At 61.6% G+C, this 23,807-nt stretch overlaps 1 protein-coding gene across 3 annotated transcripts; it reads left to right on the forward strand.

The window, feature by feature from the left end:
• The first annotated feature begins 13 nt into the window (after nucleotides 1-13).
• RARA (retinoic acid receptor alpha) lies at nucleotides 14-22,040 on the forward strand. Of its 3 annotated transcripts, none has more exons than XM_045888954.3 (8): nucleotides 14-191; nucleotides 14,129-14,277; nucleotides 15,536-15,677; nucleotides 17,581-17,741; nucleotides 17,982-18,158; nucleotides 19,483-19,687; nucleotides 20,518-20,676; nucleotides 21,274-22,040. In XM_045888954.3, the coding sequence occupies exons 1-8, from the start codon at nucleotides 14-16 to the stop codon at nucleotides 21,489-21,491; spliced, it is 1,389 nt and encodes a 462-aa protein (XP_045744910.1). In that variant the 3' UTR covers nucleotides 21,492-22,040. The 3 variants fall into 3 exon arrangements, with proteins under 3 accessions (XP_045744910.1, XP_045744913.1, XP_064438462.1); XM_045888957.3 differs by lacking the exon at nucleotides 14-191 and adding an exon at nucleotides 8,191-8,591; XM_064582392.1 differs by lacking the exon at nucleotides 14-191 and adding an exon at nucleotides 8,440-8,595.
• Nucleotides 22,041-23,807: the final 1,767 nt, after the last annotated feature.

Consider the following 23,807-nt stretch of genomic DNA (forward strand, 5'->3'; position numbering starts at 1 on the left):
GTGGCTGCTTGGCATGGCCAGCAACAGCAGCTCCTGCCCAACACCTGGGGGAGGGCACCTCAATGGGTACCCGGTGCCCCCCTACGCCTTCTTCTTCCCGCCTATGCTGGGAGGACTCTCACCGCCAGGCACTCTGACCACTCTTCAGCACCAGCTTCCAGTTAGCGGCTATAGCACGCCATCCCCAGCCAGTAAGTGGGGTGGCGGGAGGCTCGGTGGGAGGGGACTGTGGAGGGCAGCAGGCCTCGGGGCTTGGCCTCTGGGCACATCTGTTCCTCTGCAGGCCACATCTTCTCCAGATGAGGAGGACCATCGTGTGTGTGTGTGTGTGCGCATATGTGTGTGTGTGTGTTGGGGGGGGTGTCAAGGATGTCAAGGGTTTGTAGGCTGATCACAGTGGTCGCGTTTGACGTCGGGGGTGGCAGAGGGAGAGCTGTTCCTCAGGGCTCCTGGCGCCCCTCTCCTGCGCTGTGCTGTGGAGGGCCTTATAAATAGCTCCAAGGGCTGGACACAGAGGCCGGAGGCTGGTAAACAAACCTCTTGACATTTGGTGGAAATGGCAACTCTAGTGAGGGTGGCACCCCACCTCCGCCCCACCCCAACCAGTGCCTCTGAGGGAAAGGGCTTGAAGGAGCAGCCTGCCTGGCCGGCTGGAGCCCCCCCCTCCTCCTCTCCCCCTGCCAACTCCTCCCACAGTTGCCTGGTGGCTGGGGCCCGTGGCCCAGGAGGGGGCGCTGGGCCTGGACTCCGGCTGTGTGCGCCTGCATGCTCTTGGCAGGGCCCGTGTTTTCTCTGGGACTCCACCCTCTGCCACGGGTGTCGCCTGTCGGCTGGACGGGGGTCTCAGTACCCTTCCCCAGCTGGCCGAGCCAGGTAGTGGGAGGCGGCAGCAGCTATGGCCAGCTGGCAGAGTCCAGGCCTCAGGCCTGCCAGGCCGCTTACAGTAACTCTGGCCCCCAGGGCCCGGCTGGGCACCAGGCCAGGGCTTGGGGAGGGGTGTGGGGGGGAGGGGGGAGGAGGGAGCTGGGGCCTGGCCTGGGGCGGGAGGGGTTGGAAGCAGCAGAATGGGCCATGGACAGCCGGCTGGCCGGTCAGCTGCTGACCTGGGAAACGTGGCCCACCTCTCCTGGCAGGCAGGGATGAACGCCCTGCCCCGGGCACCCACCGCCCCTCCCACGGCCGCTGGCCGGCTGCCTGGTACCACTGCCCTGAGCGCCCGGCCGGGCTGGGTCAGTGTCCCCGTCCCGGTGTGGGGGCAGCACTCTCTCCCCGGAGCCAGGGAGTCTCTTTGTCCCTGGGGCAGGCCCTGGCTGGGCGCCTCGCTGCCCGCACTGGCCGCCTGCCCACCGCCACCACCGCTTCCTGGACCTCCTCCTGGGGCTCCGCCACGGCCCTCCCTCCCCGCCCCCCCCCCCCCCCCGGCCGCTGGAGCAGGGGCTCGGCGTCTGTGCTCCTGTAGGCTCCCCCTCCCTATGGCCTGGGACCGGGGCAGGCAGGACGGCGTTTCCACTGTCATGCCATCCACACTCCATCTTCTGTTTTCTCACACAGCAGTGGCGGATAGCAGTGGCCTAGTCTTCCAGTCTGTGCTAGGTGACCAGGGAGGCCAGGCGCTGGGTTCAGAGTTGCTGGGGAATGGGTGGGCATGTCTGTGCTTCATTGTGTCTACGGGGACTGGAATTTGTATTCTTGGCGGGGGTGGGGGCTGGCTGGGTAACTGGAGCGTCTACTTCCTGCCAGGGTGGGATTTTTAGGGAGGGAGAAGTCGGGGGCTTATAACCTGGTACCTGTGGATAAGTTGTCCTTCCCCAGGTGATGGGTACAGAGCCCCCGGCACTGCTCGGAGTTGGAGGGGCCCGGGGCCTGGCCTGGGTTCTTGCCCACCCTGTGTCAGATGAGCAAATGCCATGCCCTCCTCTAAATGTTTCAAGCTTCTTCCTCTTTCTTAGAGATGGGGAGGGTTTCCGGGTCCCCCACTTCCCACCCTGGTAACCTTTTCTCCCCAGGGCGGGGTGCCCACATTTCGGGCAAGTGGAGCCTTCTCTGGCTTTCCCCACCCAGGTTAGGCAATGCCCCTTTCCTGCCCCCTCCCGCTGTGAGCGTGTGGGTTTCCCTACCCCTCCCCTCTTCCTAGTAAACAACTTCTCTTCCTACCCAGACCCCCATCTTCTGAGCTTCTCCCTGACCTTCTCCGTGACCAGAGGCGTAGCCATGGGCCTCAGGGAGCCAGGCATCTCCCTCCTTCTCGTGCAGGGCTGGGTGGCCTGGTGACCCAAGCTCCTCAGTCCTGGGTAACAAAGCATGACAGATCAAAATTTACATGTGTTAGAGATGGAGGCAGCCTCATTACCCTGCTCTCCCTGCTTGGGGCTGGTGCCAGGGGTCAGGCAGTTCCTAGGAGAGGGAGACCTTGGTGGCTCCCATTCCTGCAAGGAGCAATGGTTACCCTCTTTGTAGGAAACCTCCCAGATGAGGCTCTTTCCTCCTACTTCCCACCAACAGAGGTGTTTGGATAATCCCCCCTCCCTTTCCCCTCCCTCTCCCCACGTGAGGAGGAGGCTGGACCTTGGTGTCTTGGGTGTCCCTTTCAGAGACGTGGGTGGCCTGTGGAATGACAGGTCCAGGTCACTGTGGGGAGGGGTGGGTATTTGTCCTACTCCAGTCAGGGAGCCAGAGTGGGAGGTCCGAGAGATGGTACAGGATTCCCTCTCCACCTCCCCAGAGCCCCTGGGGCTTGATCTCTGAGGACTGGTATTTACTATGAAGGGTTGGGATTCTGTGTACATTGTGAGGAGGGTCAGGGTTGTGTGTGTTTTAGGGTTGTGGGGGGGGTCCAAGGCTGAGTGTGTGTTGGGAATGGGGTTAATGGTTTGTATGTATGGGGTGAGAAGGTCAGAGGGTTGAGTGTGTTTTGGGAGAATCAAATCCAGAGCCAGGAGGGGGTGTCCGTTCGTCTGTGTGCTGGAGGGGGCCGGTGACTTAGGGCATAGAGTCTTTAAAGGGGAGAGGTCTGTGGATTGTGCTATGTGTTTGGGGAGGTCAGGGTCTCTCTCTCTTATCGCTAGTCTAGGCTGGAGGGGAAACCGCCCTGCCTTTTTGGTTGCTTACTCCCGGAATTCCAAGCGGGCTGTGGAGGAGGCTGGGGTAGCCGGAGTTCGGGCTTTGCCACTTACTTCGTAGGGAGCGCGTTTCCTGGTCTCTAAAACAGGGATATTACCAGAACCTCCCTCAAAGGTTGAGATTAGGCAAGATCACCGACAGATCACCGACGTATCACCGACGTAATGCCCTCAGCTCTGCCCCTTGCTTGTTGCATCCTTCCTGTCTCATTGTGTGGTACCCTTTACCACAGTGAAAAGGGACCAGGGCCCCTTCTAGGTAGGAGTGGGAGAGAACGGGATGCTAACATCTGTGGAGCATCTACTGTGTGCCCCGACTTTATCTCTGTTTTACAGACCTTAATCCCTAAGATGCTGGGAGGGGGTCAGTATCCCTGTTGCACATGAGACAACAGGGTGGGCGGAGGTGAAGCTCACTGGGTTAAGTGAGCGGTAAAGCCGACCTGTTTTCCACCATCCAGATAGGCAGCTGCAGGAGGGTATTGTGGGGGGCACTCCTGGGTGGGGGGAGCTTTGGGGGGGCAGTGCCAGTGTTGAAACCCCCTCCTCCACGGCTGAGGCCCACTCCTGCCTGAGGACCTCCTGCCTTCCCCCAGTAGGGGGCGCAGGGGAAGGCAGCCAAGCCACGCCCCCTCCTCTGTGTTTTGGATCCTGAAGGCTGGAGGGAAAGAGCGCTGAGAGGCCTGGGCCAGATCTCCATCCTGTCCTGGAAATTGCGGATACAATCTGTTCACACCCATCCCCACCCACGAATCGGCCCGCTGCAGCCCACAGGAGTTTGTAGAGCTCAGGAGCCCTCCCCCCACCCAGACACTGTAGAAACAGAGTGTAAAAGCCACAGTTCTTATTATTTTGTTTCAGTACGTAGGGTGGGGGCAGGGAAGTTGGAAGCAATCAGTAGATGGGGCAGAGATGGGAGCCCCTTTCTGTCCACCTATTGGTCGTGTGTGTGCCTGGAGCTTGGGGAGACCCTCTCTTCCTCTCCTCTGCCACTCTCTTCCCTTCGTCTCTGTCCTCCATCCCTCCCTTCTCTTCACCCTTTCCCTGGACAATAAGAGGGACAGCTCAGGGAGAGAGGGTACTGCTAGCAATGCCTTTCCTGGGGTCTAAAGATGCAGAGTCAGCCAAGCGACTGCTGGATGGGATTTTGAGTGCAAATGGGGCCCCTCACCTTTTGCCTGGTAGCACTGATGATGCTGGGCTCCCTCGGGCAGGACTCAGGGAAGGAAGCCTGTCCTCTTGGCCTGAGACTTGGGTCCACCCCACGCCACAGCCCATGTGCCCATGGGGATGTGCCAGTGCAGGCCAGGACTACCCTTTAGGGGGTAGCGTCTGTGGAAAGAGGAAGTGTTTCCCTTCTCCAAATCACCCTGGAGCGGTGCCCACACTACCTCCTTCCTCCTCCTCCATGGAGTCAGGCACAGCCTGCGGAGCTGGGTCTCCTGGGGTAGACTGGCTAGATCAGCCTTGGCTAGGTCAGCAATAGAGGCCCTCCCCTCCCCAGTTTGATTTCTGGGTTGCCGGGAACCTCTCTCCGCTCACAGACCAAGGCACCACGGGCAGAAGTCCTAAAAAAGGACTGTGCAGCCTTGGGCAGGTCACCCATCCTCTCTCTGAGTCTGTATCCTCCCCTTTAAAGCAAAACTGTTATTGCGTTCCTGGCTGGAGGAGTTGCTCTGAGGCCACGGTGACCTGCTGGCTGATGAGAGCGGGAGTGAGCTGCAAGTGCCCTGCAAGAGCAGTGATGATGAGGCGGGTGGAGCCGGGCATCGTTGTCTTGGGGGATGGCCACCCTGTACTGGGACCCAATGTCTGTCTGGCTCCGGGCCTCCTGATTTCCGGTTTGTCATGCCCTCCAGATGGGGTTGGGGATGGGAGGGGGCCTGGCACAAGTGGTGGCCAGTTCAGTTCAGCCCACACCTGCCGAGGGCCTGCAAAGCACACAGCCCTGGAGGAGCTGTGGGGAATGTGACAAAGGAGCAGCAGAGGAGGACGGGGCCTCGGGTCTGCAGGCAGCTGCCCCTGGAGTTCTCCCTCAGCCGACAGAGCCTTCCTTTCCACCCCCTCTTCTCTGCCCCAGGACACTGCTGTTGCCCAGAACAGGTATCTCCCCCTTCTCCAGCTCCAGAAATCCTATCCATCCTTTCAGGAATATCCTGAATGCCGCCTCTTCCCAGAAACCTTCACAGCCGTTCCCCCTTTCTCACGACACTCTTGCGCCTTTGAATGCCTGTGGGTCCTTTTTTTTTTTTTCTTCCAACACTCATCTCTCTACCACGAAGTGACTTCTTCCCACCTAGCTCCTGCCGTGAGCTGTAATCATTTGGGAGATCTTTTCCGCAGGGTCTTTGATGGAGAATCCCTTAGTACCTCGCAGCAGTGAACACAGAGCCTCGCACGTACCTGGTACCCAGGAGCTAGGTCATTTGGGAGGAAAGATACCAAGGGCTGTGGCAGCAGACTGCCCTCTTCCCTGGCACTCACCCGCTGCCAAGGCTTGCATATGTGCTCCAGACCCCAGCGTTCTGTCTGCAGCCCAGACTACACTCAGGGGAGACCTCACGTGGGAGCCCCACAGCCACCTGTCCACCAGGCCAGTAGAGGTCTGTGCTTTACAGTCTTGGGAACTTTGCTTCTGCACAAGCCACACGCCAGAGTCCTCTTTGCTGCCTCCCCCAGCCCTGTTGTACTGCCTGGACCATTGCAGCAGCTACTCACTGGTCTCTCTTGCCCTCCTACAAGCCATTCTTCACACAGCTGCTCCAAAGATCTTATACCACTGTAAATCAGATCTTGCTTCTCCTCCGCTTGGAAGCTTTCTGTGGCTTCTCCTTGCATTTAGGATAAAATCCCAGTCATTTGAGGCCAACAAGCCCACCTGGTCTGGCCTCAGCCCACCTCTCTAGCCTAGTCTTGTGTCTGTTTTCCTCTTGAATTTTAAGCTCCCGCTAACCTAGTCTTCTGTCAGTACCTTGAATGGAAACCCCCCCCATCTCTAACCCCAGGACCTTTGCACAGGCTCTTTCCTTCACTGGGACCACATTCCTTCCTACTTTTTGCCTAACTTATCTAAACTTCTACTCTTTCTTTAGGTCTCTGCCTTGAGGTCCTCCCTGACTCTTCAACCTAAATTAGGTACCTACATCAGTTCTCCTTCAAAGCATGTATTATAGTTGTTTCATAATACCAGTTACCTCAGTTTGTAATTACATTTATATATATATTTATGATTATATGCTTAATGGCTGTTGCTCCCTAAGGTCTGCAAGAACGGGCTTACCAAAGTATCCACATAGGAGGTGCTCAGAAAATACTTTTTCTTCAATCAGCCTGGCATAGTGGGAATATGGGCTTTGGCAGCAGAAAGTTCAAATACTCTACTCCTTATTAGCAATGTGGACTTGGGACAACCCACCTAGCTTTGCTAAGAGCTCAGTTTATCTGTAAATAGGAATAATGCCCACTTATCTCTTGGGAGTTGCTTGAGGATTAACTGACAACATAGGTTAAGAACCTGGCTTCTAGAGGAATATCCTTGGGAAGCATGTCAATTCCTATCCCCTTTTAGAGTGAGGGAGCTCTGCTGCAGGGTCAGTGGGAGTAACAGGATACCCTCTCCTCTAGGGACATCCCCCTCCTTCATGGGCCTTCCCACCCTAGGCCTTTCCTCCACTGAAAGAGGCATCCCGAGGGCTTCCGGGAGGAAGTGGTCAGCTGGAAGGCACCAGCCCCTCCTCTAAGCTCTCCCGGGCCGGACTGCGCGGTGGGGGGCCGATCCTGGTTGCGCGGCTGGGAGACACCCTGGGCGGGGCTTTGCTCGCCGGAAGCACGCAGAGCTTGGGGAGGAGAGCCCCCCTCTGCACGCGTTTCTGCCAAAGCATATCCGCGCTGCCGCGTCGGGTTCTGGCGGGCGGGCGGCCGGAGTCACACATGATGTCACAGACAATGACACAAGCCGGGTGTTTCATCCTCACACAGCGCCTGAGCTGCACAATGTCACACCCGGGACGCCCGGCACGCCGCGTTCGTGGCGCAAACACTTGGCCCCGCGCACCCTGGCCCTTCGCCTCCTGCGGCCACTCTCCGCGTCTCCCGGGGCGCTCGCCCGGCCCGGGGGGGCCGGGGGCCGGCGGGCGAGCCCCGCGGGCGGGCTGGCGAGCGGGTGATGTCACGGGCATTGGTGGGTGGGTCACCCGGAGGTGAGGCGCCGCCAGGCGAGTTCAGCGAGAGTTCAGCCGCATTGCATTAGGCAAATGAGGCCCGGGCCGGGTGGGGGGTGTGTTGGGGGAGGACACCGGGACCACCTCCTCCTCCCCGCCCCATCACCTCTCCTCCACCAGCGCCGGGCCGGGGACTGACCAAACCAAGGGGGAGGCTGGGAGCCGGAACTGGGATGGGGGAGACGCCCGCCCCTCTTCCGTCCCTGCCTCCGCGCGCAGCCCCCACGACAACGCGCGCAGCCCCCACCTCTCCGCGTACCCTGCCTCCGGCCGTCCCCCGCGTACTCCTCCTCTGGAGCCTTTCCCTCGTGCGTCCCCCCTTCTCTCCTCCCCCTTCCCAGGCTCCCCCCACTCGCCCGCCACTGCCCGCCTCTCTCTGTTAGTTCTCTGCGTTTCGCCCGCCGCAGCCGGAGCCGCCGGGCAAGGGTTAAGTCAGGGGCGGTGCCTGGACTGGACGGGGCGGAGGGAAGGGGGTGGAGCCGCCGGGGAGGGGGCGCGCAGGCTCGGGGCGGGGGGGCGGGGGCAGCGGCGCGCACCTCGGAGACCGAGCGTCGGCCGGCTGCCCCGGGCCTGGCGGAGGCGGAGCCGCGCGGGGTCCCCACCCCCACCCGGAATCCTCGCCCGGGAGAAGCCCGGGAGCCCCGGCGGGGAGGAGGAAGTGCCCGGCGCGCCCCCCCCACCCCCCCGCCCCGCGCGGATCCCGCCCCCGGCCGGCGCACTTGGGGAGCCGCGGGACTCTGCCTCGGACAGCATGCGACTCGAGACGGGAGCCCCCTTGAGGTGGAGCCGCTGAGTTCCCGGGCCTCGGCCGGGCGTTCCCGCGGGGGGGAACCGAGGGACCCCCCCGCCCCCCCACACAACTTCCCCGCTGTTCACCTGGGACTGGCGGAGCGGCCGGCCGACTTTGACGCGGGACTTCGGGCGACGGGCAGCCCCCGGCTCGGGTTGCCGGTCGCGGCTGGGGGGGTGGGGGGGGGACGTGCCCCTCGCCCCCAGCTGCTCTCCGCGGATGGCGCCGCCGGCTGAGTGAGGGAGGCGGCGCGCAGGACTTCCCCGCCCCGACCTCTTGTCTTCGCGGGGAAGATGTACGAGAGTGTGGAAGTGGGGGGGCTCACCCCCACCCCCAATCCCTTCCTTGTGGTGGATTTTTATAACCAGAACCGGGCCTGTTTGCTCCCGGAGAAGGGGCTCCCCGCCCCTGGTCCCTACTCCACCCCGCTCCGGACTCCGCTTTGGAATGGCTCAAACCACTGTAGGTACCGGCCTCCCCTCTCCCGTTGTAGGAGCTGGGGCTGGGGGTGGGCGGTGGGGCTTCCACTCCCACGGGGGATGCGGGCCTGGGGCGTGGCTGGGAGGGCTTGTCTCTACTCTTCGCTTTCCCGTCTCTCTTGCTGAAACTCGGGTGCCCTTGCTGGACAATTGGACTCTTCCTGAGTAGCCCTGGGCGCTCTTTCTCTTACATCAGGGCAGAGGAGCTTTGGGGGTTTCTCCCTTCAGGAAACGTTTGTTCATCTGTCCTGCTACTTCGGCAGGGGAAGTGAAGCCCCTTGCCCCTTTTATATCTTCTTGCTTGGAATCCAGGCGCTTCACAGCAGAGTGGTCCTTTCTCCCACCCTGGAGGGTGGGGTAAAGATCCTATCTGTGGGCTTATGCGCTCAGGAGGAGGGGCCTCCTTCCCAGATCCCAGCCGTCAAAGCCTGGGGGAGAGCCCCCTCCTGTGCAGCAGCTGCTGCCTCCGCCCTCGCCCCGGTGTCATTAGAGTCGGGGTCAGGGGACCACTCGGTGTCTTTGGTGTTGGCAGTGGGGTGTGGCAGGAAGGGGCAACTTCATCTGACAGCCGTCTGCCATCCTAATCAACCCTTACTTCTTGGGGAGGGGCACCTGTCCACAGGAGGGTTGTTCTGGCTCTGGACACTTGGCTGGCATCTTTGAGGTTTCTGTCCCAGGAATGGGGTGGGGGGTGGAAGAGGCTGCTCTGGTGGGAAGAATATCCCTCCTCCTGATCCTAATTTGGTTTGTTCTCTGGGGGATGAGTTTGGTTTTTTTTTTGTGGGTCTGGGGCTGCTCTGGAAATGAGGGATGCATCCCCTGCCAATCCAGCTGTGTCCTTTCGTTACCCTGTTTACACTTAGGGATAGGGGTAGGCACTGGGTTGTCTCTAAGAGGGGCGCTGATGAGAACCCTGGAGTCCTGACAGCCTGCTCACCTTCCCGCTCTCCTCCATCTGGGTTCAGGCTCCTCTGGAAGGGAGGGGCTCTGTGCACCTGCGGGAGCTGTGAGCGCCTGGGGTGCACACCTGGGCGTGTTCGAACCCAGCTGTGAGGTAGTGTACCTGGGTGGGAGGGAGCCGGCGCTAAGGGGCTATTGTTACCTGGTCGGGTTTCTTCCCTTTCCCTGCTGGGGCTCCACTCTTCCCTGGAGCTTCACCCTCCCCACCGGCTGCCTCCCTCCTGCCTGCCAGGGAGGAGGGGCGGAATGGGTCCCTGGAGGCCTGGCAGATTGGAGAAGGTTGAAGGGCAACCCCCAGCCCCTTTGCTCTAGGAAGAGGGAGACCTGGAGAGACACCCCACCTCTGCCCCTCCCAGAGCCACCTCACCCCCAGCCTTTCCTATTGTCCTGCCCCCTGACCTTGGCCTCTGGAGCCTGGTGGCTGGGAGGAGGCACAGCCTGCAGACGGTGGGAGGCCAGGGGGTGGGGGTGTGAGTGTCGGCTGACTTTAGCCAAAGGGGAGAAGTAAGAGGTGTGACACTGGGACCCTTCTTCCCACCTTCCAGACCTGGAGGAAGGTGTTTCTCCCCAGTGGGATCACTGGGGCACAGCTGCCATGGTCACCCCCGTCACCATGTTGGCCGCCTTTGCCAGAGGACTGGGGGGAAGCTGGGATCAGAGGCCTTGGGCTCCAACCCCATCTCTTCCTTCATTCTATGGGGGCAGCTCAGCTTTCCCTGGCCCCAAACTGGTCAGGGAGGAGGAGCATGCAGTCCAACAGGCCTTGGGTTTGGTGAGGCTGGTGATGGGGAAGTGGAGGCCTGTTTCCCACACTCTGTCTGGGCTTGGCCAGAGCTAGAGGTCTGGGCTCCCCTGCTCCCCTAGTCGCTGTGTAGGTGTGTGTATATGTCATTGGGTGCCAGTGGGCTCAGCCCCAAGACTGTGGGCTGGGAGTGGTGGGTGTGGGAGTTGTTCGGAGGGACAGGAAAGACCTGGAGGCTGCTGGGGTGGGGGTGACTTGACCCTGTCTAGTACGGGGGTCACCACCACTGCCTTGGGAGGAACTGCCCTGGTGTATGTGGAGGTCCTGTGGTGACAGGAGGCCTCCAGCCCCCTCACCCGAGTCCTCCTCGGTGGCCCCCCTCTACCTGCACCGAACGAAGGTGGGAAGAGACTGCAGGCTGGCTCGGGAAGGAGACCCTTTCAATCCTGCAGGGCCCTGGGAACCTTGCCTCCTTCCCCAGAGCCCCAGTTGGGGGGCACTGGAGGACAGGGGGTACACAGGATGTGGCTCCCCATCTGTCCCCCACCAGTCTCACTGCTCACGCCTCCACCCGCTCCCAGACGTCCAAGAATGTGAAGCACGTGGATGCCCGTGGTGGGGGGGAGGGGGAGAGATGCTTATCGGGGCGCTGGGCTAGGGGCCTCCTTCCACCGCTACACCCAGAGCTACCCCACCCTCCCCCCTGGGCGGGGTGTGGGGGGAGGAAGGGCGGGACGGGGGGGACCCTGCGCCCCCTCCCCAGCCCTCCCCAGGGGCTGCGAGGGGAGCTGCGGAGGAGCGCGCGCGCCAGCTGGATTGGGAGGGGAGCCGCTGGCCATGGGCCCGGGTGATTTCCTGCTGATCTGCTCCAGGAAACCGGCCCCTTGTACGAGGCTGTGAACGGCTCTGGGGCGTGGGGAAGCCGGAGCGCTGTGCCCCCTGCCCCCTGCCCTCCAGAGGGCCGGGGGAGGGGAGCCTGGCAGCGCTGGCGGGAGGGGACGCCTGGCTTCCTGGGCCGGTTCCAGCCCTCCGCGGGGCGCTGGGACTGGGAGCCGATTAGGTGTGGTGCTTCTGCAGCCGCCTCCTTCTGCAGGAAGAGGAGAGATTTGTGGGCTGGGGCCTCTCTGGGAGGGAGGTGAGCGGGGAGGGACCGGGCCCTGACAGTCCTTCCCCCAGAGGTTGGGTGTGCAGAGTTAAGGCTGAGTCCCAACTCCTGCAGAGGCCACAGGGGTCCCCCAGTGCCCCGGGCTTCCCAAGCCCAGGCTGCTGGCAGGAGGCCTGGGGAGGTGGGGACTGGGCCAGGGCTCTGGGTTCAAAGGGCACAGTGCAAAACCTCTGGGCTGTTACCTGGGTAACAGGTGGGGATGTGCTGGGGGTGGGGGTGCAGGGCTCACTAGAGCCTCAGAGGCAGCCAGCTGCGGTGGGGTGGGCCTAAGCTGTAGCTCCCACCTGAGCTCATCTCCCCCATCCTGCCGCAAAACAATTTTAAAAAGCACATTCTTTAAGTTTTATAAACACTCTGGACTTTGCCTTAGCTCCAAATTTTTTTTTTAATTGGGTTCCATTGTATTTCTTTTAAAGATTTTATTTATTTATTTGACAGTGAGAAAGGGAACACAACCAGGGGGAGTGGGAGAGGGAGAAGCAGGCGGGTCTCCATCCCAGGACCTGAGTTTAAGGCAGAACTCAACAACTGAGCCACCCAGGCGCCCCTTAGCTCCAAAGTTCTATGGGTTTTTGCGGCTTTAGTCAGTCTCTGGCCTTAGAGCTGTCTGTCCTTCGTCCTGGTAATCCTGTGTGTCTCCCCATACCCTCCCCTCCCTCTGCCCCACTCTGTACCCCAAAGCTCTGGCTGTCCATTTTAGAGGTGGGGCGGGTATTGGAGGGGTGGGCCCAGGGCAAAGGGTAGATGGGGAGGGCAGGGGAGGGGAGGTCAGTGCCTTCATCCTGTGCTTATTGGATTCTAGGCCATGGTCCCTCCACACCCCCTTGTCCTTGACCCCCCTCCCCACCAGTCTGGATTGTCTATTGTTACTCCTTTTACGTCTTGGAAAAAGTTAGCACAACAAAGGGCTCCTTTGTGGCTCACCCCTCTGCCTCCTGGCCTCACCCAGGCCCCCCAACCCCAACCCCCCCCCCCCCCCCCCAGCAGCAGCTGTTCTCAGGCCTCTCGCCTGTCTGATTTGCTTGTCTGGCCTCAGGGAGGGTGAGGTGGGGTGGAAAGCTAGGCCAGGGCAGTTTAGAGTTGGGGTGAGAAGCAGAGGGCCAGGGGAGGTCAGTGAAGAGGCTGTAGACTGGTGGGGGTCTGGGTATCCAGTATTCCTTTGCTGCAGGCTGGTCTCTGGGCAGGGACAGGGGCACAGCGGTGCTGGTCAGGTCAGACAGGCTGACCAGGGAAGTGGTGCTCGGGCCCCACTGAGAGCCAGGAAGGCCCTGCCAAGGTTGTTGGCCTGGTTCCCTGTCATCACTGCCTGGCAGTTCCTGGTGTGTCTGCAGGTAAGGGGGAGGGGGGTCATACGCAGCCAGCCCCCCATGTCCAGCTGCTTTTCTCTGTGCCTGCACTTGGGGGCCACATGATTCATGGCTTAAGAGGTGCTAAGACCAGGAGCTCTGGGACTCTCTGAATTCCAGAACCTTGTGTGCTGGAGTTTGGGGTGAGAGTAGGTGGGATTCTGGGGTATGGGAGGAGGCTGGGCTCTTCCTACTCAGGGAGACATCCTTGCCCCTCCTTGGCCCTGGACAAGTAGACTTGGCAAAGGCCTCTGGAGGATGCCGGGTGGTACCTTGGGAATCTGGGATTGCCTCAGCCATAGTTCTCATCCAGCACGATACACCCCCAGCGGCCCAGGCTTTGGGCACAGACAGCACCCACCCAGCCCAGCTCTGGTCTGCCTGGGGTGATGGGCAGGGGGCCAGGCAGTGGGGAGGATTTGGCCAGTGGGGGCTGCCCCTGTTGGCTGGGTCACCCCCCCCCCCCCCGCCCCGCCCTCTTGGAGCTGAATAACAGGAGGGGAGGAGGGTAGTAACCCGGACATAGTATTGAGGGCAGACAGACAGAGCATTGATAGGAACAAACCCCCCTTTGTCATGCTGCTTCCCCCCCAGACAGTGGGCACCCAGAGCAGTGGGCTTCCGGGGCTCAGAGGGACTCTTCTCCCTGTCTCCAGGGGTCCCCCTGCTTATCTCAGGGGAATCCCCACCTGCTCTGTTCCAACATTTGCGACTCTTCTTTGCACACCCTGCCTTGGGTCCCTAGCCAGGGGATTGTTTAGGTGGAGGAGGGGCTGTGGCTACTGGTGGGGTGGGTGAAGGAGGGAGCGGAAGCAGAAGGGGTGGGGGAGTGGCCGCTTTGAATATCCTGTTGACCCCAGTTTCCTCTGCCCCCAGCTTGTGTCCTCTTCCCTCCCTCCTTACCAGGCCTTAACTCCTTCCTAACTTGGGGGAGATGGGGCCAGGCTGCCCTGTGGGGCCAGGACTTGAGAGCCAGGCTGACTCCTGCCCCCACCCCCCAATCGTAGTCCTGTCTACATGCAAATCTGATGGTTTATCCTCTGATCGTTCTGGTTTTGAAGGTGGGGTCCTGGGGGAGTAGGCAGAGTGATGGGGTGCTGGAAGCTTCATGGGCAGCTCATTGTCCAAGTCTGGCTGAGGAGTCCCAGCTTTCCTGAGACTGTCCCTGCCCCAGACTGAGAGTCCTAGTAGCAGTGGTGAGGCTGGGAGAGGCTGGGGGGGCGTTGGGAGTTCTTGAGGCAGGGTGGGCGCGGGATTAGGGATGGCAACCTGGGTCTCTAACCGCCCCTCCCCTCTTCTCTCTCTAGCCATTGAGACCCAGAGCAGCAGTTCCGAAGAGATAGTGCCCAGTCCTCCCTCGCCGCCCCCCCTCCCCCGCATCTACAAGCCTTGCTTTGTCTGTCAAGACAAATCCTCAGGCTACCACTATGGGGTCAGCGCCTGTGAGGGCTGCAAGGTGAGTTGAGGGGGTCACTGGGAAGGACAGTCCTGATTAGATAAATGGGATGCCCCCCCCCCCGCCTCGTCCTGGAGTATGCCGTTGGTGGGGGGGGATGTCTCGGAAACTGCCGCTCTTGCTTCCTTCCCCGCAGAAGGTGGCAGAGCCTTGGAGGAGAGGAAGCCTGCATTAGATGATCAGGGACCCCCAAACTGGAGGTCCCCCTCCCACCTGAGCCCCTCTCCCTGTCTCCACCCTCCAGCAGGCAGGGCATACCCTCCCGCTCGGCTCCTGCTTGCCGCCCAGGTTGTCACAGTGAGCTGGCTGCCAACTGGCTCTTGGCCAGGGACCCAGGAGGCCTGCCCCCGATGGCCCTGCTTGAGCCTCACCACAGCAGCCTGGCGGAGGCAGGGAGGAGCCGGCGCCCTGCCTTGGCCTCTCCTTCAGGCCCAGGCTGTGGGATCCCCAGGGTCTGACTGGCTTTCCCCGTGCCCGTGCTAGGCTCCAGAGGACAGATGTGGCTGCCACCTTCCCAGCAGCTGTGGGCCTGGCTTCTTCCCTTCTCCCCAGTGCCCGAGCCTCTGTATCGGTGTCTTCCCCAGGGACTGGGGCGCAGAAGCTGCTCGGCTTTGAGGCTCGAGGCACCAGGCTGCCCCTCAGCATGGAGTGGCTCTCCCCAGGTGTGGGGCAGAAAGCAAGACAAAGTACAAGGCTTTGGGTTCTGTGTGTCTGTCTGTCCTGTCTGGTGGGTCCCAGTTTGTCTGGTTTGCTTGTCTCTGGTCAGCCCGCGTGTAGACCCTGACCAGCCCCGGCCGGCCTGTGATCATGCACCTTGGCCGGGGTCGTGAGCGCGTGTCTTGTCGCCTCACTCCTGACCCTGTGTGCATCTCCACCTCCCCGGCCAGCCTGTGTATGGCCTTCTCTGGCCTCTTCTTCCTGTGCCCCGAGCCCAGGGCTGTGGCTTGCAGAGCCCTGCCTCTCCCATCGAGTCCCGTCTGCCCCTTTTCCTGACTCACTAGCAGCCCTGAGGTCCTTTTCCCCGCGAGGGAGGAAGCTAGAACTGTGGGGAGAGCCTGTGGGAAGACCGCTGCCCACCTGCCCTGTGAGGCAGGCACTGGGACTCTTCTGGGGCCTGCGGGGGGCGGGGGGTATCCTTGTAGGTGGACCGTTTTCTTCACCTTGTCAGGCCCGCCCAGGTAGGTGATGGCCGAAGGCCCGGGGCAGCGGCTGGCCTGGCCCTCTGCGGCTGACCCGACTCCTTTTCCTCCGTACCCAGGGCTTCTTCCGGCGCAGCATCCAGAAGAACATGGTGTACACGTGTCACCGGGACAAGAACTGCGTCATCAACAAGGTGACCCGGAACCGTTGCCAGTACTGCCGACTGCAGAAGTGCTTCGAAGTGGGCATGTCCAAGGAGTGTGAGTGCGCCGGGCCTGCGCGCCCTCGGAGGCCGGGGCGTGCGCGCGGGTGGGCGGCGCGCCTGGCTGGGAGCGTGCGCGCGGCCGCGAGGGCCTGTCCAGCTGTCCCCGCGGCTAGCCAGCTGCGGTCCGTGCGCGGGCCGCCGGCCGTGTTGGCACGCGGTTGGCCGTGCGTGTCCGCTTCCAGGCCCCGCTTGGCTTTGGGCGGGGCCCGGGGCCTACCTGAGGGCCTCTGGATTGTGCCTCTGAGGGGAGGGCTTGCGCTAGGGGTGCAGGCTGGGATTTGTGTGTGTGTGGCCAGGGGTGTGGCAGGCACAGGGACCTAAAAGCCATTGTCTGGTGAAGCCAGGGCCCTAGAGTTGGAAGAGAGAATTGGGACTTCTCAGATCCCAGAGGAACTGGGGGTTTCCAGTTTGGGCTCAGCTGAGGCCCGGTGGAAGGAGGGAGGGAGGGAGGAAGGGCGGGCTGGACAGGGAGACCCTCTTGTGTTGAATCATGGGTGTTGCTGTGGTGACCGGTGATTGATGATGTCAGAGATAAATGACGCTGACAGACGCCTCCTTGTCTGCGTGGCCGTTGCCATGGAGCCTGAGCCTTGGGGGATGGGGTGGGGGAGGGGGGGCTGCAGGACCCCCTAGCCCTTTGTGGAGAGGGCAGTGGAAGAGGGAAGTGGGGAGGGGACGTGGGGGGGGGCACGTGGAGCCCCACATGGGAGCAGAGGGGCCCTGCAGCAAGCAACGCGCCACCTCCTGCCACAGGAGGCAGAGGACATGGGGTCTGGTGCCCAGGAAGTGCTGTTGAGTGGGTGACAACTTGGGACCCTTCCCTTCAGGGCCCAGCGCCGCTCCTCCCGCGGCTTCTGCCACCTTCCACTCCCAGAGCGTTTCAGTGCCGAGGGACCAGGGTGGGGACCCCCCTCCCCCCTCCCCCCCACCAACTCCCCCTTTCCCTCCCTCCTCCTCCTCTCCGGCTGCTCAGTGCCCCGAGCTGAGCAGCTGCCAGTTCAATAGAATTAAAGCTTCCGAATGATAAACGTCTTGTCACAGCTGCAATTTTCTCTTCCCAAATTATCCCCCCACTCTCCCTCTCCCTCCTCTCCCTTGCACTTTATTGAATTTGCAGAATCGACATGAGTGATCTCCAAATTATGCCAGCTCCCCTCCCAGCCGCTGCCCCCTCCCCGGCCCCCCCCCTTCCTCCAGCGTCAGCAGCCGCCACCGCTGGTCTTGTGAGTGATTGTGTGTCTGGGATAATCGGCTGGTAACGACCCCATCGCTTCTTTAAAGCCGAGTGGTGTGTGCGGCTCAGCGCCCCTGGTGATTTGTCAGCTCCCCCAGCTAATGGGCCGAGAGATTCTGCCGCCCGGGCCCCCCGCTTTCAGGCTGGGAGCTGCTCGGAGCCAGTCCCAGGGACCCCCAGGGAGGCTGCTGCCCAGGAGGGCTGGGGGCCAGTGGAGGCAGGAGCCGGCCGAGGGAATGGGGGCAGGGGAGGCGGAGCACAGGGGTGGGACCTTCTGCACACTTGCTTTCAGCCCCGGAGCCCTGCCCGCCCGGAGTGTGGGCCGGCGCAGACGCGTGGGGTACAGGGGCCGCGTGGGGTACAGGGGCCGCGGGCCGGCCAAGGGGTGTGCGCGTGTGCGCGATGGTCACGTGCCGGGGCCGGGCTTGGCGTGGGAGTCCGGTGGGCGTGGAGGGGTGGGCCGTGCATGCACACCTTACCTGCCTGTGCACTCGTATGTGCGCAGTCACACGTGCGCGCCTGCGTGCGCATCGCTGTGGGCGTGCGCGAGGCCCGGCCGGGTGACTTCGCTGGCAGCCACAGCGGCTCAGTCTGGTGGGAGGAGCTCGGGCGGGGACGGGCCGCTGCCCGCACCTGCTGTAACCCTGGCCTCTGCCCTCCACAGCTGTGAGGAATGACAGAAACAAGAAGAAGAAGGAGGCGCCCAAGCCCGAGTGCTCCGAGAGCTACACGCTGACACCCGAGGTTGGGGAGCTCATCGAGAAGGTGCGCAAAGCGCACCAGGAAACCTTCCCTGCCCTCTGTCAGCTGGGCAAATACACTACGGTATGGTTTCCCCCAGCCTGGCAGGGCGGGGTGCCCCCGGTGCCACAGGGCCCATCCTGCCCCTCCTCACCCCCGCCTGGGCTTCCGTGTCCTTTCCCCTCTTCTCCCTCCTCCTACTGCTTCCTGATCAAGGAGCTCTCAGGAAGTGAAGCGGGTGGAGGGCAGGCCCGTGGGGGCGGCAGAGCCAGGCCGAGAAGGGGCACACGAGGAGAAGGCCCTCACTCTCCCCCGTCCTCCCAGAACAACAGCTCAGAGCAACGTGTCTCTCTGGACATTGACCTCTGGGACAAGTTCAGTGAACTCTCCACCAAGTGCATCATTAAGACTGTGGAGTTCGCCAAGCAACTGCCCGGCTTCACCACCCTCACCATTGCTGACCAGATCACCCTCCTCAAGGCTGCCTGCCTGGACATCCTGGTGAGGGTCTGCACCCTGCCCGCCCGGGCACTGCCCCTGAGTCCTTGGAGGAGGTCCTGCCATTCAGATAGCCACCTTCCCCGAACACACATCTGGAATCGATCTGTCCAAATGCCCCCCACCCAAGTGCCCACCCTTCCCTTCCCCCACGTGTTCCCATAGCCCCTCAGCATCTGGATGTCCACTGCTTCACCCGTTCACCCACACACGCGTCTATCCACGCTCACCCCATCTTTCCACTGAACCTTCCACCCTACCACCCATCTGCCCATCTCTTCCGTCTAATAAAGATTCACCTAGGACCCTGTGTGGCCAAGCCTTGAGCTGGGTGTCAGGAAACAGAGGTGAACACGACACCGGCCCCTCTCTTGAGAACCTTCTGTGGGTGGAGGCAGCAGATACGTAAACAGGTTACCAGACCTTGCTGAGTGCTGGCTGGAGATGGGGGCGGGCTGTCCCTTCCCTGCAGGAGAGAGCCACAGCTGCGAGCCCCTAGGGCAGGCGTCCCGGAGGAGGGAGCACCCCGGGTTGTATAGAAGGGGCACGTGAGAGGGCCCTAACTTGGGGACAGGGTGTGACAGGCCCAAGGGTGTGAGGCCAGCTGGATTCAGGGGACTGCAGGGCATTTGGCGGAGCAGAGGGTGGCCAGCCTAGAGGCAGGATGTGCGTGCTGGGAACTGTCAAAGTCAAGGCTGGAAGGACTCTGCTCCTTCACTTCCCTAATGGGCTCAGCTCACCTGTCCCCTCTTGGCCACTTCCAGGGTGGGGAACCTGAGAGGTGACAAGGCTGCAGCTTCCTGGTAGGGGTGGGGCGGGAAGAGCAGGGCGTGGCATTTCTGGGTAGTCCTCTGTTCCCATGCCCCAGATGCAAGAGTTTCAGCCCTGGATCAGGGTTTGAAATGGTTGGAGCTGATACACATTCATGGAGTTCTGCTGTGTACCCAGTCCTGGGGACTGGAGACCCAAATCTGCTCTGCAAATTCTAGTTTCCCTCTAGATTCTCTTCGTGGAGACCGGATGATCTAGATCTGCACTGCACAGCAGCGGCTTGCTGTGTGGGGCTCTTCAAATTTAAATGAATTAAGGTTAAATTTAGTTCAGTTCCTCAGCGGCACTGACCACATTTCAGGGGCCCAGTGGCTACGTTGGCTGGTGGCTACTGTTTGCGGGGGGGGGCAGACCTAGAACATTTCTATCATTGCAGAAGCTTCTATCAGACAGCACTGGTTTGGCCGCCTGCCTGGTGGTCCTGTGGGGGATGCTGGTACTGGAAGTGCTGGGGAGATGGGTCTAGTCCCTGAACTCGTGCATCCTCTGCTCCCAGATCCTGCGGATCTGCACGCGGTACACGCCCGAGCAGGACACAATGACCTTCTCCGATGGGCTGACCCTGAACCGGACCCAGATGCACAATGCCGGCTTTGGCCCCCTCACGGACCTGGTCTTCGCCTTCGCCAACCAGCTGCTACCCCTGGAGATGGATGACGCTGAGACTGGTCTTCTCAGTGCCATCTGTCTCATCTGTGGAGGTGGGCAGGGGGCCTGGGACTGGGGAGCCAGGCCCAGGGTGGTGGGGCGGCCCCCGGAGTTTCTTCCAGGGAGAAGCCCAGGGTCAGATCGGAAGGGGGCCTCTGTTACGCCCCCTCAGAGGGGCGAACGGAGAACACAGAGGGGCAGGGTCTGGTCTGCGGCCACACAGCAAGGGAGTAGGGGCGGACGCCTGATGCCTGTTTCCCTGTTGGTGGGTTGTGCCCCTTCCAGGGAGCTTAAGAGTGAGGGCTTGAGGGTCAGACCACCCAGGTTCAAATTCTGGCCAGCTTGTGACCTTGAGCAGGTTGCTGAACTTCATTGAGTCCCCGTTTCTTTAAAATGGGGCAGTAAGGGTCTCCATCTCATAAAGTTGATGGGGGCTTAAGAGGGTAATAAAGAAGGCACGGTTTGCCTACAGTAAGGCCCAGTAGATGTTGGCCGCTGTTATTATTCGACTGTTAAAGAGTTTTGACATATTGTGCTCGTGTCCATAATAACAGGTGGGAGTGAGACCTACCCGGGCATCCTCCCTTTGCCTGAGGACGGCACTGCCTGTGTTCAGGGGTCCCGTCCCTATGAATTGGGCTGTCAGAGAGCGCCCCGGACGACCCCCACCCCAGTTCCTCTCTGCTCACATTTAAGAGCCTCTTAGGGCCTCTCTCAACAGCACACAGACCCCAAGCACTGCCCTGTATGGGGAGGTCCCAGGAGCAGAGATGCTCAGCCTGTGGCCTGGGCAAGCGCGCCCCCCAGTGGCCGAGGCTGGGAGCGTGGCTGTGTGCCTTGCTAGTCCGGGGCAGAGCTGCTCAGGGGGCATCTGCTTCTGCAGACCGGCAGGACCTGGAGCAGCCAGACAGGGTGGACATGCTTCAGGAGCCGCTGCTGGAGGCGCTGAAGGTCTATGTGCGGAAACGGAGACCCAGCCGCCCCCACATGTTCCCCAAGATGCTGATGAAGATCACAGACCTGCGAAGCATCAGTGCTAAGGGTGAGGCTCTTGCCCTGTGTGTATGCCAGAGCCGGACCCCAACACCTGGCCCAGGACCCCTGCCCGTGCCCAGAGTCAGGCCCCCCACGTGGGAGCCAACACCCCACGTCTTCGTGCCCAAGACGATGCCCCACTCATCTGGACTTCCCCGTGCCCAGGTGACCCCCTGCGTGGGAGCTCTGAGGGGGCATTGTCCCCTTTGCGCGCTAGTTGAGGGCATGACTCTGTAGCCAGACCGTGTGGGTGTGTGTTGAGCAGCTCTGCGCCTCAGTTTCCCACCTGAGGAATGGGGATCATGATGTGTTTACAGAGCTGTGTGTGAGGCGTCAGGAGGAGACTCTGTAACACACAGCATGTAGGAAGGGCCCCGGGTCCACCCCAGGCAGTCTGACCCCTGAGCCTGGGTTTGCAACCTCTGCTGCCCCTGGACATGGGGGCCTAAGAGAGCTGACTTATGTCAGAGAACTGCGCCCCGAGTTCAGTCCGTAGAGGATGCCGATATGGGTAGAACGGGCCCTCCTACCCCTGCACCCTCCCTCCTGGAGCTTTGTGAGGCCGGGGGCCCATGTGCTGATCTCTGCTCTTCCTTTCGGGCAGGGGCTGAGCGGGTGATCACGCTGAAGATGGAGATCCCGGGCTCCATGCCACCTCTCATCCAGGAAATGCTGGAGAACTCCGAGGGCCTGGACACTCTGAGCGGACAGCCAGGGGGCGGGGGGCGGGATGGGGGCGGCCTGGCCCCCCCACCTGGCAGCTGCAGCCCCAGCCTCAGCCCCAGCTCAAACAGAAGCAGCCCGGCCACCCACTCCCCGTGACTGCCCGTGCCCCATGGACACAGCCCTCACCCCACGCCCTGGCTTTTCTCTGCCTTTCTACCAACCGTGCGACCCCCACCAGCCCTGCCCCCCCCCCACCTGTCCTCCTTTTCCTCGGGGATAGGAGGGAGGAGGCGGCGACTCTTCGGAGGGAGGCCTGGGCAGGATGGACTGCCTGCTCCTGCAGCCTGGGCTGACGTCAGGGGCAAGGTTGTGAACTGAGTGAGGACCCCTGGTCCTGGGCCTCAGGATGGAGCCTGGGGGCCTTGCGTTCATCAAGACAGCCCTCTGCCCCCCTCGCCACATCTTCATCACCAGCAAATGCCAGGACCTGGCTCCCCCATACTCAGAACCCACAAGCCATTGCCCCCCGGTCGGGAAACCCCCCTGCCTCGGTTGGTGACAGAGGGGGTGGGCCAGGGGTGGGGGGTTCCCCCTGTACATACCCTGCCGTACCAACCCCCAGGTATTAATTCTCGCTGGTTTTGTTTTTATTTTAATTTTTTTTTGGTTTTGATTTTTTTAATAAGAATTTTCATTTTAAGCACATTTATACTGAAGGAATCTGTGCTGTGTATTGGGGGGAGCTGGATCCAGAGCTGGAGGGGGGTGGGTCTTGGGGGAGGGGAGCGGCTCACAAGGGGCTCCCACATTCTCTCCATGTCCCTGCACCCTCTAGCCCTCCTCCCCAGCCTTTTTCTCCTCAGTTTTCTCTTTAAAACTGTGAAGTACTAACTTTCCGAGGTCTGCCCTCCCCTTCTCCCTCTGCCTAACCACTGGGCGGGGACAGTTTCAGGCAGCCCCCAGGAGGAGGGGGCCCGCCATGAGAGACAGGGCAGGGGGCAAAGCAAGGGGGGGCCCTCAGAACATGCTCGTGTGTGTTTCTCAGCCCTGTGGACTTGGCAGACCTGCCTCTCCCTCATCTAAGCCCCCCAGCCCCCACTGTGAAGGGGCTGGCCAAGGAGTTCGAGCTGCCCCGTCCCCCAGCCTCACAGCCACCAGCACTGCCCACAGGGCCCCCAGACAGACACACACAAACGCGCGCGCGCGCACACACACGCAGCGGACCGATGGGCCAACGGACACACTTGGCCCGAGTTCCTCTGTTTCCCTGGCCTGCCCCCTGCTCCCCACCCCATCCCCGTGCCCCCTCCTTGCCCCGCAGGACGGGCCTACAGGGGGTTCCCTCCCCTCACCCCCTGCACCCCCAGGCTGGGGGAGCTGGTTCTGCCCTGCCCTCCTTGCCCCGGGGTTGGGGTCTCATCCCCCCAGAGCCCGCTGGTGCACCTGTTACTGTTGGACTTTCCACTGAGATCTACTGGATAAAGAATAAAGTTCTATTTATTCTACACATGCCTCAGAGCCTCACTGCCTCGCTGCCTTCTTGCCCCGTGTGGGCAGGGAGCTGGGGATGGGGGGCAGCTAGGAGCACCGGGACTAAGCTGTCTTCGGGGCCTGCCTTGCTGCGCTGGGGTCTTTGGTGGAACAAGATAGGCCTGCCCTTGGGAGGCCCTCTGCCTAGGGGTCTACATAGCCCGTGTCAGGGAGCTCTGGCTGGAGGTGGGGCGGCGGGGGGGAGAAGAGAAACTGTTCCCGCCTTCGGGGAGTCCCCAGTCTGAGGGAGGAAGCCAACCCCAGCTCTCTGGGAATCTTGGTCTGAGGGAGGAAGCCTGCCTCTGCCTTCAGAGAGTCCTGAGCCCTTGGAAGCCAGAGCTTGGGTCTGGGGGTCACTAAGTGGCAGAGGAGTTCTATTCCGGACTTGACCTTCAGGAGTGGCAGTTGGCATGGGTACCCAGGTCAGGAGCCCTTGGCAACCTAACAAGAACGTAGGATTGGGATGGCCTTAGAAAGCCAGCCCCTCCATGCCTGTGCGTCCAAGAAGGACTGTCTTGCCCTCCCCTGCCTACCCCTAAGCTCACTCTGTGGGCAGGAGGCAGAGAAGACAGCTTGCGAGGGAACTCGGTTGCTCCTGGTGGAGAGGATCAAGTGGACAGGCCTGTAGTGGCATCAAAGACCAATTCTCTCCACTCTTCACCCTACACATCAAGGCCCAGAGAGGGCAGAGCCCTTGCCCAAGGGCACACAGCGAATTCATCGCAGATGGGGGCCCAGTACTCAGGGTTCCCACCTCTCAGCCAGAGGTCTTTCCTGGAACCCTGATGCCCCCAAAGAAGCGTCAAGCACTGAGGTCTGAGGGCTCCAGGGAGGTGGCAGTGGAGGCTGTGTCTGGGGCGGGTTCTCAGGGCGCCTGGGCAGGAAGAGATTTCCCGGGCAGGAAGAGCTCCTTCCACAGGGGCCTGCCTGCCATTTCTATTT

This window comes from Mirounga angustirostris, unplaced genomic scaffold, assembly GCF_029215605.1.
Source record: "Mirounga angustirostris isolate CCGP_5_RB_7025 unplaced genomic scaffold, mMirAng1.0.hap1 SCAF_17, whole genome shotgun sequence".
NCBI classification, from domain to species: Eukaryota; Metazoa; Chordata; class Mammalia; order Carnivora; family Phocidae; genus Mirounga; species Mirounga angustirostris.

What these genes read in the sequence shown, in the direction of transcription:
- RARA (XM_045888954.3), top strand. Translation starts at nt 14, where the DNA reads ATGGCCAGCAACAGCAGCTCCTGCCCAACACCTGGGGGAGGGCACCTC. An exon ending in AGTGGGCATGTCCAAGGAGT is followed by an intron (nt 15,678 to 17,580) that starts GTGAGTGCGCCG and finishes TGCCCTCCACAG; the next exon opens with CTGTGAGGAATGACAGAAAC. An exon ending in GCGAAGCATCAGTGCTAAGG is followed by an intron (nt 20,677 to 21,273) that starts GTGAGGCTCTTG and finishes CCTTTCGGGCAG; the next exon opens with GGGCTGAGCGGGTGATCACG.